Genomic DNA, 17,459 nt, shown 5'->3' on the forward strand with positions numbered 1-17,459 from the left:
AGCAGAAAAGGGAGAGAGTGCTATATCTCCTGTGAGGAACAAAAACTAATCTTACAGAAATACAAAGAGGAACATGTCTTAATGAAAAGACAAACATGGTGGCATCAGAGATACCAGAAATTATTTAAAGTTATTTAACAAAGCATGTATGTAACCCCTCAAGAGTGGGGAGGACTTGGCAGCAGATCATAATCAAACAAAAAAACCTGTGGTTAGTTGGACTTTTTAAATCAATTATGTATAGGCAACACTACAGCTGGAAGCTGATGCCACAATTGCATCATATTAATACAAGAAGGGGTTAGTGTAAGAGAAATCGTCCTGATTTTTGAGCCGTGTCAGAACTCAGAGGGGACAGATTGTAAAATCTACTCTGATTTTAAAGGGTGAAAGTCCTCAATTACCATGTAGCTCTAAATGTACTGAAATACCTCAATGTCTTTCCTACTTAAATTAAACTTCCTGCAATGATTAGCATTCTTGTTTAGGTCTCATACATACTCTCTTCCAGGCAGAAAGGGATGTACATGATAAATGTTCAATTTCCCAGCAACATTTGAGCCTTCTTACACATGTTTATTTATTTTTTTTATTTACCTGGCAGTGCACAAGAAGCTGCCACACATAAATCTGTGATACACATTTGTGATACACGTTCCAGGATCTGGCATATATATGCCAGTCAGCCTGTGGAAAAACTGTATCCCGTATAAAAGTAATCGTCATCATGATTGTTTGTGGAAGACACGTTCCCATCTAAACACTTTTCTCACAGGTTGCACCTTGGATTTAATCTGGTCTTCAATTAAAAGGCACATTATTGTTTCCCAAGCAGCTGATTGGTTGGTGGGTGGAGCCTTTTATAGGATTCAGATCAATGCTGAACACGAGCCTGACCTGGAGCAGATTTGCCGCAGAGCAAATTACCATGTTAACTTGCCTCACTAAGAATTAATCCAACTTTTTGTGCTGAAAAAGTCAGTGTTAACCCTGAAGTTACCTCGCAGAGCCGGTAATCCTGCTTCGTGGTACAAGCCTCAGGGGTTCATTTCACAAAGCAGTTTTAATAAACTTTGAGTCCAATCCTTGACTCTGAATTGATCTAGCTTAAAGTTGGAATATGATCAGTCTATTCAACCGACCAGAACAACATCTGGAAGCTGGGGCCTGGGTTCCAAATATGCCATCAAACATGAACATATAATATGACCTCTTGCATATAAAAGACCAAATTGAGCATTACACTAATATTTTCTAAAAATATCAATGAAAATAAATCAACAATTGTATCCAATATCATGAGCCACGAAAGGTCCTGTAACTGAAGACATGTTAAAGAGAGGTGGCTTAGTGAATGTGATGAGGTATTAGAACAGTCAGACAACAGTCGGGTGAAACTAACTATCTATTATTAATTTTTCAGAATCAGAAATACTTTATTTTTCTTAGTGAAATAAGATTTTAACCATGGGCTATGAACACAAGAGGCTCAACATCCTACCAGACCTACAGGTTCAAGATTGCATATCAAAACTTAATTTTAACCAAATAAACTTCCATCAAGTGTACCAGATGCCCCTGTATGAACATTATGACTAGACGGCCAACTGGTTCCTACAAAGTAACAGTGACATTTAAAAGGTGACTCAACTGTGACCAACTGCTGCAAAGGCTGCTTTCATATGTGTGAGAGAGGAACAACACTTTTTTTTAGTTGACTGAAATAATTATAGCACACAGGACCAAAATTTGTTTGTGTTATGTCCTGTTATTACATTTTTTTTTCTTCAATAGCTGAGTCTCACTAAAGGAAACACATCTCATTGCATTGGTTTCAAATTGCCACTTTTTCTTCAGTGTTTTTGTGTTTTCAAATCAAATTATCCTAAAAACACAAGCTAACTGTGAGACTGAAGTGGCGAGGTTGTGTTGGCAGATAAATATTAGGTTTTTTTCCACTGTAATGGTTTGCTGACACGTGGCCTCGCTGTATATGAGGTGAAAGAACGATTCCCAATTTGGCTGTGAATTTCCACAGATTTGTACCATTTACATGTAGATTGCGTTTGCAATTTTCAGGAGAAAACGACCATAGAAACGGAGTATTCATGGTCATAATAATCAGCGATACTCTGAGAAAGGCTGAGGTATAATCAGAGAGAAGTGCTGAGGTAGTGAGCAGGTTCCCAAAGGCTGCTGTGGAGGTGCTTACGATTACTTCTTTTTACTTTACCTTTTCTTGGATTTCCTGCTTCTCCTTTGTGGCTTCCTCCAGCTGGGCCTGCAGATCAGTGATCTGGCTCAAGTCCCTTGCTGACTATATCACACATACACAAAAAACAGAATTACATTTGGGTTATGATAAAGCAACAAAGGATGGGATGTGAGTGTGTAGGATACGTTTCAATTATCTTGGAACAAAATGGCTTTTAATACGAGTGGTTCATAAACACAGCAGGTTCAAACAGAGCAATTGTCATGTGGTTTTGATGTAAAGCAGATCTCTCTGATTTGAAAACACATGCTGTGTCTCATACACACACAGTACCTGCACTGCAGAAAAGAATTGGCCTCAGAAATGCAATGTATGATTTTTGTAAATATATGTTAAATCAATGGGGTTTCCACAGATATAAATATGATTCACATTGCAGTGTTTAAAGCCTCCTCAGGTCTCAAGAAAATTTTATCAGACATAAAAAATAACCTAAGTAATCTGAAATTAGACTATTAGATCAGAGCAAACAAACCTTTAGACATCAGACTAATTAGACATACAGTAATGAAATCAGACTAAGTGACATCCGAAAAAACAGTATCAGAACGAATGTTTTCAGACCAAAATGGACTCAAACTGAAGGCAAAGGACCAAATGCCAACAGACCAAATCTAATAAATCAAGCAGATTTGGATAAAATGGCATAAGATGAGACACACTTAGAACAAAAACTATCTAACAAACCAATCTGAGGCAGAACCGCATCAAACTAAATGAAACAAGAACAGAATCAGACTAAACAGAGTGTAACAGAAGGCCCGGTGGAAAAAGCAAAAGACTGTTCAGGGGCCAGTTACTGGTCTCAATGGTACTACAATTTGAAAAAGTTTGAATGTAAATACAATGTTCTGTCTTGCAGTACTGCTCCTGGTTTAAAGTTTTTTTCAAAGACTTCCAGGTAAGGTTCTGGAGTCCATCGTCATCTTTGCCATTTCTTTGCATAAATACAGCCATCCACTTCAAAAGATGTGTAAACCAAAACAACCCTACATCAGTGAATCATAGGAAAAGTGAATACTTTTTAAAAATGAAAGAGCTGCATCTCCTTTAAGCAGAATTCAGACTAGCTACAGTGTCAAACTGTGGATATTCATCCAGCTAATGTTAGTTTCAGTGTTTGAAAAACCAGAAACCCAATAAACTTAATTATTCACAAACTTCCTCTAAATACAGCAGGGAATCATGTCATACTTTGCTTAAGTCTTCCACCACCGTTAAATCCTATCGAAAATCCCTTACACCAACTTACTGTTTTAGCTATCAGTTAATTTAATTAAACTTGACAAATATTGACTGAAGTAGGATTTAATTTTTTAATTCTTACATTGAATTCTTGATTCAACTAAAGATCTTTAGAAGAAAAAACATATTTGTCTTAAATAATTTCAAAAAAATTAACAAACCAATGGACTTCGTTTCCAAGTTTGAAGGCATTTCACTTCCCATCCAGGAAGCTTTTTTAATACAAAATGTTAAATAATGGTTAATAGTGGTTTTGTCCAGAAAATAAAATATGCCATAGAAAATATTAAAGCTGTTAAATATACTCAGTTTTTTATGGCAATACAAATGTTGTAAAAACAACTACTACATCACAGACTTGCTATCAGTGTATCAACCCTCCAGACCACTCAGGTCTTCTGGCTCCAGCCTGCTCTGCATACCTAGAACCAGAACTAAACATGGAGAAGCAGCATTTAGTTCCTTTGCTCCACTTATCTGGAACAAACTTCCAGAAAACTGTAAAAGTGCGGAAAGCCTGAGTTCCTTTAAATCAAGACTAAAAACACATTTGTTTAGGATTGCCTTCGACTGTTCTAGTTAAACAGTTCAACTAAAACATATTGTCTTTAGTCCAACTGTTTTAATATTCTTTTTTGTTTCTGCATGTTTTATTTTATTTTATTTTTTTTATTATTATTTTTCCTACTTGCTTTGATTCTGTTTTATCTTCCTGTATTTTAATCATGTAAATAACTTTGCATTGTCTTTGTACTGAATTGTGCTATACAAATAAATTTGCCTTGCCTTACTGCAATAATGTGTTATTTTTGTAACCTGATGATCTCATACTGGACTGTGACTCAACCAGACCAGATATAACCAACATCAACAGACTTATGGAGTCAGACTAAACAACATAAGATGAACTGATTTGGACAAAAGGCAACCGGCCAAATGGTACCAGATCAAATGGTGCACAACCAGGCAAGCTAAGAACAAATACTAAAGGGAAAGAGATAAAATGCTGTCATATCACACGCCATCTCAGCAAATGCTTTAGAAAGGATTCTAAACAAATGCCCTCAAACCAAACAGGCCAAATGGAAAAGAAAGCACCATCAGATCAAATGTATCTTTGTTCTGATGTATTGGGAATTTTTTTTGTCCTTGTTTTGATGGGGGGTTTTGTCCGACTTTGGTCTGAGGCAGTTTGGCTCTATTGCATTTTGTCTCAATTTATTTGGTCAAATGTGTCACAATGTTTGTTTTCTGAGTCCCAAGGATTTTCTAAATTATAGACTGGTCTTTATTCTATTCATTAGAAATACTATTGGTCCTTGCTCTGACATTTGAAAGGCTTTCAAACAGATGATTGAAATTCCTCAAAGGTTTAACCCACCTGTGCAACTGCTGCTTTGTGTTTCTTCATCAGTTCATTCATGTCTTCCTGATCCTCCTCCATGCGGGACTGTAGGTCATTCTTCTCCCTCTGCAGACGGCTGAGCTGCTCCTCCAGCTAAGTGACAAACAGAAAGGGAAAAAAAAGAGACAAATTGGTACAGAATGTCAGGATTTATTCATGATCTATCAAAAATGATAAATGACGATTAGCTGGCCATGCTAGGGTAGTCCTGGAGTTTCATTTTGCAGCATTGAAATATAATCTATTTCTGGCTGGAGGATGACACCAATTGGAGCTAATCAATTGGCTCATTTAACCCAGGCAAAGTGCACTGTGTGCACTGTACTGGTGATATCCTATTTTGAGTTTCAGCTGGTAACACCAGTTCTCAGTGTGAATTCTCTAATCTAGGAAGATATTTGCAAGATCTCCCTCACCATAAATGCAGCAATTAAAAACCAAAACAGACACACGGCACACTGTGTGTCATCCCAAGAGACGCAAATATCCTCCGTCTATGAGTCGGAAATGTGGGAAGAAGTCTCGTGAGACAGCTATTAATGAGCAGACTGAGAAAGAAAAAAATATATTCAGCCTAGCTCATTTAAACTTTAGAGCAAAATGTTGAAATCAGACATATGCCAAAGGGCGTTTATTATTTTAATATCCCAGCATGGCCTCTTGTATGCATATAAATGAGAACCATACTGCAATTTGATATGCACAGGCCCTTAAGTAATTACACACTGTTGTTTCTGGGGGGTGACTTCCACATAAGAAATGTGAATATTGAAAAACAAATACAGGAAAAACAAAAGTCTCAACAATGTGAAATGAGAAAAGTGTAGATACTAATGTGTTATAATGTACACCTTGGTGTTAACATCTAATCAGAAAAGCATCTTGCCTTGGACAAGTAAACTGAAAAGACAGAATAGAGACAGATGTGAAAACTTACCGCCATCTTGGTTTTTACCACATCTTCCATTTGAATATGCAAATCCTCAATTTCAATCTCCATGCCCTTTCGAGCTTTCACTGCTGCCGCACAAGTAAACTCTGACTCCTCCAGCTGTGAGGCACAGGGGGAAACGTGCAAGAAAGAAGCGAAGGACAAACGTTAGTGGGCCAAGATCAAGAATCCCTGCTGGATATGATGAAAGATTTCTTCACTGTTGCAGTTTCTAGACTAAACCCTCTATATCCAGTATATTTGTATCCCTTATTAGAGGCTGCTGTAATGTCATCTGTTGAGTTAGAGAAAATAACCTCTCAGGAGGACATACTTGATTTTTGAGCTGGGTAATCTCCCTTCTGCTGGGGGCGTTGCTCTTCAGGTGGTCCAGCATAATCTGTGCGTCAGCCAGAAGGACTTTTGTTCTCTTCAAGTCTTTCTTTAGCCTCTTCTCCGTCTCCACATCCCTTTGGCTAACCTGAATAACGAATTACCCTTCTGTAGTTATTACTGTTACACATGACCATCTGCCCTCTATCTAAACTCAGAGCACCTCTCAGGACTTAAAAGCATTTTATTTCCAATCAAGAGAAGTGGCCCAAGTTGAAATCACACACTCTACCGCACAGAAAGGTGAATGCAGTACCTGGTCCTTGGCAATCAGAAGCTTGGACTCCAGCTCCCGTTTTTCACGCAAGACTTTCTGTTTGTCGTCGTACTCTTCCTCCAGCTGTACCTCCATCTGTTTGAGCTGCAGGACATGGACATGTCAAAAGCACAGGAAAGGAATATCAATTATCATAGCTATTTTCTAAAACACCACTGTTTTAAGCCTCTTGCACCTATTGTCATCCAATAATATGTTTCTGCTATTCGTAATTTAGTTTTGTTATTCACTCACTGGCCTCTTTATTAGGTACCCCTTGCACAGGGTACACAGGGTTGGACCCCTTTTTCTTTTGTAAGTGCCTTAATCCTTCATGGCATAGATCCAACAAGTTAATGGAATAATTCCTCAGAGAGTTTGGTCCATATTGACTTAACATCACACAGATGTAATGTTCAAGATACTATTCTGAGATTATTCCCGCTTTATGGCATGTTGTGATATCCTGCTGGAAGTAGCAATCAGAAGATAGGTACACTGTGGTCATAAAGAGATGGACGTGGTCAGCAACAATATTCAGGTAGGCTGTGGCATTGACAGGATGCTCAATAGGTACTAAGGGGCCCAATATGTGCCAAATAACCTCTCACACTATTATACTACTAGACCATGTCTACATGCCTACTTGCACAGATTTGCTGCCATGTGATTGTACAGTTGGACAGGTGTACCTAATAAAGTAGCCGGTGAATGTAGATTTATGGGGCCTTCCAAAAAAAAGGAAAAACAATATTTTTCAAATATGATTTTGTTGCGGAAAAAATGTCAAATTTTACTAAGATTATCTGTGATAGATGAACATAAAACACAAAACCATTAAGTGAAAAAATAAGATTTATGATATTTAAACCTTATGTAATGAAATAAAAAATAAACAAAAAAAATAATGCAAGCATTTTTACCCATTTCATTTCACTTCATTATCACCGATTAAAATTGACTGTAGGCCACTCACTTTAAAAGTCACCTGAGACACTCTTTTTGGCATTTATTTAAAAGTAACAAACACAAAATTCATAGCTGAAAGCAATATAGCAATACAAAAAACCCCAGCAAATACACAGAAAAACACATTGTGGACAATAAAAACCTCTGGCCTCATTCAAAGCTCTGTACATGATTAGAACTAAGTTAAACACAGTGGTGGGTAGAGTGCCAAAACTTTATTTCTGAGGTAATTAATAGAACTAGTTCAACATTTTATCTATTCAATTAAAAAGCAGTCACTCAGGAAATTGCATAAGAGTAAAAAAGCATTTGGTAAAAAAAGCTACCGCACTCAACAACTGAGAAAAGTTTGGATAGTAAAAATATGATTTAAGGATAAAAGCTTATTTAAAATCTGAATATAGACAAACTTTTCCAAATACATTTTTCCAACCTAACCCATGATTTGTTTTTTTTAGCTCATTTGATCGCCATTCCACTTAACTGGTTGTCTTTACTCCTGAGGTCCTACCATGGGGGAAATGTTCTGTTTATTGGGATGTTTTATTGTTTTCTATGTCTCAGTCTGTCCCACTTGCTATATTTGCCATGTTTGTTTCCAAAAGGGGCAAAGCTGGCTTGTTTAGCTTGTGAGGTTTGACTTCTTTTTTCTCCAAAGTGTATGTTTTTTACTTTACCACTGCAACCCCCTCCTGTCTGACTGATGATATTTCTACCAAAATGCTGGTGGTCTGACCAAAATAGACCAGAGGTCTATGTGGGTCAGAGCTTCGCAAGCAGAGCTGAAGAGAATGGTGTGCAATCTAACTGGCCCTATGCATTTTCAATGAGATGTTAGTGCCATGATCTGATCTTCTATCAGATTGGGTTCTATAATATGTCTGTGGTAGGTTCAGATCTTTATACTGTGACCATGCTTTTCTTGAGCAGAGGCAGGGGAGCTGAGCAGATTTCATGAAATGAAAATTCGGGGAAAATCAAAGTAAAAGACTGTTAAAGTCTGCAGAACTCATAGATCTGGGATGGTGCTTTAGCTTCCAGTGGTATGGTTATCATAAACAAATAACCAGAGCTATGATGAAATAGTTCAGCGGGAAGCATATCAATATAATATAACAGCCAAGGAGGTCCAAGCTATAGCCTAAAACTGAAAAAAATATTTTCCACTGATGATTTCCATCAAATCTGACAGAACTTCAGCTTATCTGCAAAGATAATCAAAGAAATGCTACCGTCTTATCCAAAAAGACTTTATGCTGCAAAAACAGTGCAAGGTTCCTTGCAAACAATGCTTCAGTTTTCGATCATTCCGAAATTATGTTGATCTGTTTCTTACAGTCACAACAAAATACAATGAGGGTATTAAATGCAAAATATGACCAAAATCATTGGATTTGGACATTTTTCCAAGGAACTGTATACCTGTACTGTACCTTCATGCATAACAAAGAAGTACAAATTATTTTAGTTTTTCTGTCAGACATATTCTTTGGAAGAACACATTTTTTTTTTTAAACATGCTGGTTTATATATACTGAGAACATCAGTGTATGTTCTTCTGTGATGCTTTGAATGGGCCTGGCTAATTGATAGCTTAGAGAAGAGAGGATATGAATAAGAAATATGAATGCACAAAGAGTGAAAATGAGCAACGCCCACCTTCTTACTGCACGACCGCCTGATTTCCTCCACCTCTTCATCCTTGCTCTCAATCTCTTTGGAGTGGGTCTGCCGCTGCCTCTCCATCTCCATCTCAAGTCTCAGCTTAGCCTGAGTGCAAGATAAGGACATGCAATGCAGCTTGTGACATAGATATACAGAGGCAATATTAGAACAAATCAATAATTTCAGAGAAATGTTATTGTTTGGAAAAGAGAACATTTAAAGTAAAACAGCTCAGAACTATAGAAGCCACAACAGGTACCTGTTCCAGCATTTGGATCGTTCCAGCCTGCTCATCCAACTCCTCTTCCTGATCTTTCACCTTCGCCTCGAGGTCATGAAGCTGCTTCTTTAACTTGGCCAGCGAGGCCCCGTCCTTGGACTCCTGGGAGGACAAATCCTGTAGTTCTGCCTCCAGTTGCTGAACTTTCACATTGGCGGTGCACAGTTCTGTGTCCTTGTCCTGCGGGTGGGAGGCACACGGTGAAAGTTTGACATCAGGACAAGGCAGGCAGCAGTAGATCACTCAGAGAGCAGGAGAAAGAGGAGGCTTACCTGCAGCTGCTGGCGAAGGTTAAATATCTCACCGGTCATGAGGTCTTTCTCTCGAGCCAGTTTCTCCCGCTGGCTCTTTTCTCTTTGTACCTCATCCTGAGCCTGGCTCTGCTCCAGGTCAAATCTAGGGCAAATCCGGATGCAAATACTAAGTGAAAATCTAAGCTTTGGATCAGAACACCAAAAAAATATGCAAACTATTAGATACAATCCACAGGCACAAAAGATAAAATCACGTGAAGAATAAATTGGTTTGAGTTAGCTAATTTTTTTTCTAATTTGTTTTTAATATTAGTCAAAAAAATTAGCTCTTAATCAATTTAAATTAGATGTATAACTTGGTGAAAAAGTACCCAGAGAGCCAGCTCTTTATAACATCTGCTTATGTCTACAAATGATATCGACATTCACAAATGTGCATTTAGCTTTATCTCTCTCTAACACTTCTCTTTTATTCATTTTTATCGGCTACAAAAAATGCCCTGGCTTTTAGTAGTCTACGAAATGTTTTTCTTCAACTATCTCAGGCAGAAACACTTATTGTTAGTGAACTTAACAGCTAAGTGTATCCTGCTGACAGCTTGTCGTAATTCCCTGTATTTCCCTCTGAAGTGCAGCTGAAAATAATTTCACCCGCAGAGCATCTTCAATTAGCCACAGGGGAGAGATCACATTATGCCACAGCGATAGCTTCTTAAGTGCTTAAAGTCTAAGTCATTTTCTCCACTAATGCAATTCTGCAGATTACAGACCATCCCGGCCACTGTTTGAATTACAGAAAACTTGAGCATTATGTGAGCGGGCCTGTGCGTTGGCCATGGAGAAAACAGGACTTGAAATTCTCTGTGATGTGAGTTTGTAATTAAAAAGACGGAAGAGGAGAAGCACGTTTGAAACTGACTTCCTCTGTTTTTTCTCCAAATCGTGGTTACGGCTCTGCAGGCCCTCCAGATGAAGCTTGGTGTCCTGCAGCTCGGCAGTCAGCTTTTGGCACTTCTTCTTCAGCTGCTGCAAAGAGCGCTGCAGATCCTCATTATCTGTCTGCAAATCAGCCAGCTGCATCACATACACACACACACACACACACACACACACACACACACACACACACATGAGCAAACATGTCTCTATTATTCTCTTTTGAAAGAACTGTATCTTCATGTTCTAAGCCCTATATTGATCGAATGTTCTGTATATGAAACTTTTGGTGCATTATATGTATTGAGTGAATATGTTTAAGTATATTTATGTTCTTTAATAACCTTTATTCTGTTTTTATTTGTAGCTGGTTTATTTCAGCTTTATTATTTGTCTTGTTTTTGTTTATGTTGTGAAGAACCCAGAAATATATGATGCAGGGAGCTGATCCAATATAAGAAGTAAAAAGAATTCACATAGACTGAGTAAGTAGTAAGGCCACTGTAGAAATTATACATTATATATATTTTATATATATTTTATTTACCCTCCAATGTTGAAAAAAATTATATATCTGATCTGTAAAGCTGTGATATTCATAGTTATAAATTATAAATATTGGTTTTCAGAGATAATGTAGAGAAACGAAACGAGATGAAAAATTCTTCAAGCCCTCTAATAGTGATGCGTAAAATTTAGTAGATAGAAGTGCAAGTTAAAGATGTGGGAGATCTTGCTCTGACATAGGAAGAGCTCAGATCTTCTACATACTGTAAAATATTTATATGAGCATTTCTTAAATTTACCACGTGACATTTTTTTTCTGACTTTGTAAAGTCAGAGTATTTTCTGCTAAATTTAAAAGATTTTTTTCCTGAAATTTCTAACTTTACAAAGTCAAATAATAGCTTGTTACGAATCTGGGTTTAATCCTAGAAAGTTATAATGTCTTTGATCCAAATTTACAATTTCAAAATAGTTCACTGCAAATTTCAGTCATAATCTAGTGTGTTGAAATCCAATTTTTTTTGCGTTGCCGTTCACGTTTCCAAATATATGCGACTTGTATGTGATCTCTTCTGTGAACTGCATTCATACAACGCAAGTTGTATGGACGCAATGACGCCACAAGCAAGCATGCTCGGTTATTATAGAAGAAAGCATGAATGGTAGTCCTTGAGCGCACCTAGTGATCTTTCTTAACCTTAAACCTCGATCTTTAAAGATGGGGGGAAAAAAAGGACTGCTTTCCGCATTATCAACCACAATGGTTGATGTTTTTCTTTCCGCTTCTGCGTAGCAAGATTCAGAATAGTGACCTTTGTAGGGTATTAATGACGCTCAGCTTGGATGAATGCGACCTGGCCACTCACACACAGGTCGCATTTGAAAAGATCAGATTCGTATCGGAATCAGGACCACATAGCCAAGTGGCCTGGTTTGCATTAGAAAAAAATCGGATCCGTATTTTTCAGACTGCCATGAAAAGATCAGATGTAGTTCGCATAGGGGCAAAAAAAAAACAACAAAAAACTTGGATTTCAGTCACTTCAAGCTGCCGTGCGAACATAGCCCAAGTCTGAGTCCAAAACCTCAGCATTACTTCAATCCAGAAGAGACATGATGGCAAAACTAAATGATCCATATAGATCTAAATCTGTACTTATATAAATAATTCCAGATCTAAGTAAGTGAAGACCACTGTTTTGTATTGCTAGCTGTGACTGGTGCACAAATTCAACTAAGAGTTAATTAAAGAGGGTTCATAACGTTTCAGTAAAATATAATTAACTGTGACTACTCTCACATACAATACCTGACCCCACCTCTGCTATGACCTTAAATAATTAACTAACACTGAGGACAGAATAGGCCATGAAGTTTTTCTTTTTTTAATATTTTTATATGAAAATCCTTAATGAAGATTCAGAATCTGCTAAAATTAGAACCAGCAGGTCAAAGTCTTATTAGTTTTTTTTGGCCAGTTCCTGATCTTTAGATTTTATAAGTTGTATCTCCTAATGTAAAAAAATAAAAATTAGGATCAGTCTCCTTTATACTAATAGACAAAGTAATTTCAGGTAATGCCATTTTTCTTTCTTGCCTTTCTCTCAACTTGTCGCTTGCCCTGCTGTTCTGTCTCCAGCTTGTCATCAAACTCCTGCTGGAGTTTCTTTTTGGTGAAGTCCATTTCCCGAATGGCTCGATTGTATTTTATCCGCCACTCGCCTCCTAGAGAAAAAGGCACAGAAAATGTCTTTGTGACAATTTGGGTGTCTCCGGACTGTAATGTGAACCTAGTGGGGGTACACAGCAAAAAGCAGCTCAAAAACTAAGATTTGATGGATATGGTGGATTATCGAGGGCACTGTACTGGCTTAGACGGTTCTCGCATTCAATGACTGACAAAATATAATTTTTCAGGAAATAAAGCTTCTTTCATCAAAACATGACCTTACAAGGTCAGGAAATTCCACAGGAAACTTACAAAGCAGCTTTGGGGTTTCAGGCCTAATCTTGAATAAACCACAGGTAAGAATTCTGAGCTCACAACAATGGCTGAAAGAGAAGGACACGTCTAAGTGGCACTTTCCGCACTTCTTTGCCGACCTTAATTCTGGAGCTGTCACAGGCTATCAGAACTAAAACAGCGGCCAGGCGGGCGTTCAGGTTTGGGTTCATTTCCAAGCCTTATCATTTCTGAGGCTGTCCATTTCTCCTTCACATACCAACACCAGCTCCTCCATCAGTGCTGCTCATTAGCATATATATAGCATAATGACAACTTGCAGGGCCACCAGCTCTGATCCCAACGATTACTTTCTCATTCATCTAAGAATTCTGATATGCTCTGTAATGGCTTGTCTGCTGAGGTGGGTTGAAGGGGCGGTATTGCAGGGAGGGAATAAAGCCCCACAGACAATAAGCTCCCAGCAGGCGCTCCATTTTCTTGCAGGAAAAAAGGAGGGGGGCAACAATCAGTGGCCATTAGTTTTATGCCCGGGAGTGAACATCTTAATCTACAAGCCTGAAATCCAAAACTGGGAAAATAATCTTACCAGTACTGTGCAAAAATGTCTTACTGCCACGTTTCCTGCTGCAATAGTCGACACATTCCTGCAGCTACAATTAGTGTAAGCCAAATTTTTAAACTGCGATTTAGTATTTATGCTGCTGACCTGAGCTGACATGCCCATTAGGGAGGCTTAGTCAGGCCACGCTGAGTGTCAAAAAGTACAATTAATTAGGATATTTGAAATAAATGTTTAAAAGCACTGTGCATGTTAGCAAAAATGATTCTGACTGCATCCGAAATCCTCACATTCGAAGCCAGTTTGAAGCTCAACTAACCAGAATCATCGTCATCCACCTCCCCATTGAGCTCTGATGCTTTTGTAAGACGTGCTTCCATAAGCTCCATTTCCTGGGACTCCATTTGTTTTTTCATGGCATCAAACTTAACCTGAAATGCAGCAAGTTGAAATTAAACAGTATTAACTTAGCAAGAATAGAAAAACTTGTTTTTCAACAGTTGGAGTAATTTCATGTTTTTGTGAGAATCTGCCTGTAAGTCCTTCATATCCCTCTCCAGGCGGAGTCTCTCTGAAGTCTCAGTTTCCAGCAACTGGGAAGCTGATTCACTGGTGCTCCTCTCGTCAGCGAGCTCAGCCAACAACTCTGCAATCTGTTTGCACACGAGAAGTCACGTACACACAGTGAGGGTACTGCAACAGACTCAGGAAGACTTGTATGCAAGTTGCAGATCAATTTTTTAACCAGAATGAAAAGGCGGCAAGACTCCACCACCAATCTCAAACACCATCCTCCCAGAAAGCTGTGACAAAGACAAAGAGACCCACCCTGCTCTCCAATCGATCTGTGTTCAGTCTCAATTCATTTCGCTCTTTCTCCACCCTCTCCAGCTTCAGTTTGTGCTGCTGTATCTCCTCCTGGAGCACAGATTACAGCAGTAGATTTATACATGTTATGAAACAAGGGAATTGTGAATTATGACCTAGGAAGTGTGAAGCCATGCCAGGTGATGCAGTTGAAAAAGTAAAATAAGATTGTGTAATTGAGCAAAATCTATAAGGTGTGAGGTATGAGAAGTGATAGAAATGTCTGCTCACGTCTTTGCTTTTCATCTGCTCCTCGGTGAGTTGGACTTTAATAAGCGGCTGAACTGTAGTGAAGAGTTTCCACCACGGCCAGCCCTTCACACCACGGTTCTTCTTTATGTTTTTCTGAATGCACCTGATTGCAAGGTCCTGAATCTGAGCACATACGGAGAGAAAGTTTTCAGTGACAGGTAACTTACCATTCAGCATTTGTCACATGAGATCTAAATAGAACTGACTAGACTGGGACACTGGTATCAGTATGATAACCCTATTACTTGGAACTCACTATGCAAATATATTCTAATACAACTACGGTCTTTATATTCAACACATTACTTTCATTCAACTAATTTTATTAGGCTTCAACCACAAACTTCAATGCATTTTATTAAACTGTGTGACGGACCCTCTCTAAGTAAATCATAATTAAGGAGGAAGGTTGTAAAAACCTATTTCTAAATAGAAATATGTAAAACGTGTGGTGAATTTGTACATATCTCCCTATTTGTCAATACTATTTCAGGTTCTTTTCTTCTGGGCGAACTTCCCTACAAGCTTTAAACTTTATGATTTAGCAAAAGTTCCTTGCAGAAAGTTCCTCAAGCATTAAATAGAGAACTACAGCTAACAGGGATTTTTTTTTTAAAGGAATGAGGTCTGGACTTTTACTAGGACTTTGCCATACATTTTCATCCAACCCATTTTACATATTTCTCTGCTGAAACAGATTATACTTTTAGGATTTCCTATAAAACTCTGATTTGATTATATTAACCTGCTATAAGGAATATACACAGAAGATGATGCTGGCATCTTATCACCATGGAAATGGTTTGTTCTATGTGATGCACAGAGTTTTTCTGCCACGCACTGAACTTTTTGCATGTTCACTTAAAGTTAAACTGTGTCACCTCTTAAGCTTCTCCAAAATGACAATGGACCTTTTGGGCTTCTTCTCATGCCTGAGTCAGTTTAAGACCATCTTTAAGAAATTTCACAGAAATTGCCAAAAAAAAAAATGTATTGAATTCAACTTGTATTTATAATTATTATAAAATGAGACCTATAAAAAAAGAAAATATCAACAGGGCCTTTGTCCTTCAATTGCATAAAACACAACCATGCATGACACATGGTTATGTTTTATTTTGTCATTATTGTCATTATTATATTTTAATAACCATCAGTATTATCGCTATGGCCTTGACCGTCATCTTTTGTTAACTGCTTTCAAACTGCCTGTATAACAATTCCTTCGATCACCTGGAATGCCCACGACTGCATGTGCAACTCAGCGCCTCTTATTTGGAATCTCTGTAGATCAGGGCCTATGGATAAAACTACTCTGCAAGAACATGATTGTTTCATAATCTAGTTCTGCTTTAAACTTCACCACAACTTTATCTTTGACCTGTCTGGTTTGTTCCTCCACCTTTATGATCCAGTTTTTTTGGTGAGCTTCTCACTCAACAGCTGTTTTTGTTGTTTTGTTTTTAATACTCCCAACAGATACATCTCCATTAACTGCTTCTGTGACTTATAAAGTAAACTGATTGGGCTGGATTTAAATATTTAAGATATTACAAAAACAGATAGATAAATAAAAAAAAACCATACATTTCCACTATTTTGTGTTACTCTGTCACAGAAAAACTTAATAACACAGTGCTAAAGAATGTTAAGAGGAATCAATAAATTTTTACTCAACATCTCAGCAAATTGATGTTATAAATAAGAATGTAATAGTTAAATAATCACGAATGGTGGGGCAGGCATACTATAAAACTCTACCGGTAATCTTTCATCCTCAATACTGTTGAACCAAACTCAAAAAACACCACATCTCTAATGTGTCTGATTGCCAGTTTATAGCCAAGCAGTTATCCCAGGACTTGCCTGCCTCCTCTGGAGAGCTTCTGCAGAGTGCATTCCAAGGCTGGGAGCTAATTTTTGATTAATTAAATCAAACATGTCGGCAGCTCATTCCAAGTATTACACGATTTCCATGCTGCTTATGCATGAGGCTCTCTAGCAGTGGCAGATTATGGGCAAACCCAATTAGAGCAACACAATTCGCAGCATCAGGTACGTTTTGCCCTGAAGGTACTCTCTATAACCAATTAGGATTTGTCACACAGTGAAAGCTTTAACGTGCAACAAAATGCAGCAATTCTCTGGCAGAAGATTTAAGTGGGTTTCACTTGTCATATTTAGTCTAAAAAGAATAGGAAACAAACAAAAGATTAGGCTCCATGAGCACCATGGATAATCATTCTGGTTCTCGAATCAAATAAAGACGGTGTGACAACTGTATGACTGTGTGAAGAGAGCTGCAGTTGGGGATGTAGATTAAGAAACAAAACACGTCATTCTCTCTGTTAGTATTGAGCATGTGAATGCAGCCCTGTGAAAATATATGTATAGGGCATTTAGTACAAGCATGGCGTTACTTACATGATATAATTCCATTAAAAGATAACTTAACAAAAGAACAGCTGAAGTCCTTTATAGCAGATATGCCTGAAAGCTGTGATACATTTTATCATCAATAGCTTAAAAAAATCATAAGGGCTATCAGTGAGAGCTGGTCAAAGGTATAAAGCGAGTAAAACCCCATTCTGAGGCCAGCAGGGGGCCACTACTCCTCACAGTTTGTAAAAAAAAAAAAAAAGAAAGAAAGAAAAACAAACGTATCTGGTTGCCGGGTAAAGCGCACACTTTTACTATTT

The 17,459-nt window shown here is 38.0% G+C and overlaps 1 protein-coding gene across 7 annotated transcripts in view; it reads right to left on the minus strand.

Moving 5' to 3' along the window:
- The window catches only part of LOC107095792 (unconventional myosin-XVIIIa-like), a 108,697-nt gene that overhangs the window by 29,966 nt on the left and 61,272 nt on the right, over positions 1-17,459 (minus strand). For all 7 annotated transcript variants that reach the window (XM_015392095.1, XM_015392090.1, XM_015392089.1 and 4 more), the window contains 14 exons: positions 14,740-14,883; positions 14,470-14,559; positions 14,175-14,294; positions 13,961-14,072; positions 12,714-12,841; positions 10,593-10,747; positions 9,692-9,815; positions 9,399-9,599; positions 9,134-9,244; positions 6,506-6,610; positions 6,191-6,337; positions 5,863-5,976; positions 4,902-5,018; positions 2,234-2,317 (listed from right to left, as the gene is read on the minus strand). In XM_015392095.1, coding sequence (XP_015247581.1) covers positions 2,234-2,317; positions 4,902-5,018; positions 5,863-5,976; positions 6,191-6,337; positions 6,506-6,610; positions 9,134-9,244; positions 9,399-9,599; positions 9,692-9,815; positions 10,593-10,747; positions 12,714-12,841; positions 13,961-14,072; positions 14,175-14,294; positions 14,470-14,559; positions 14,740-14,883 — 1,752 coding nt within the window. The remainder of the gene's footprint in view (positions 1-2,233; positions 2,318-4,901; positions 5,019-5,862; positions 5,977-6,190; positions 6,338-6,505; positions 6,611-9,133; positions 9,245-9,398; positions 9,600-9,691; positions 9,816-10,592; positions 10,748-12,713; positions 12,842-13,960; positions 14,073-14,174; positions 14,295-14,469; positions 14,560-14,739; positions 14,884-17,459) is intronic.

Source organism: Cyprinodon variegatus, unplaced genomic scaffold (genome assembly GCF_000732505.1).
Source record: "Cyprinodon variegatus isolate N-32 unplaced genomic scaffold, C_variegatus-1.0 Scaffold573, whole genome shotgun sequence".
NCBI lineage: Eukaryota > Metazoa > Chordata > Actinopteri > Cyprinodontiformes > Cyprinodontidae > Cyprinodon > Cyprinodon variegatus.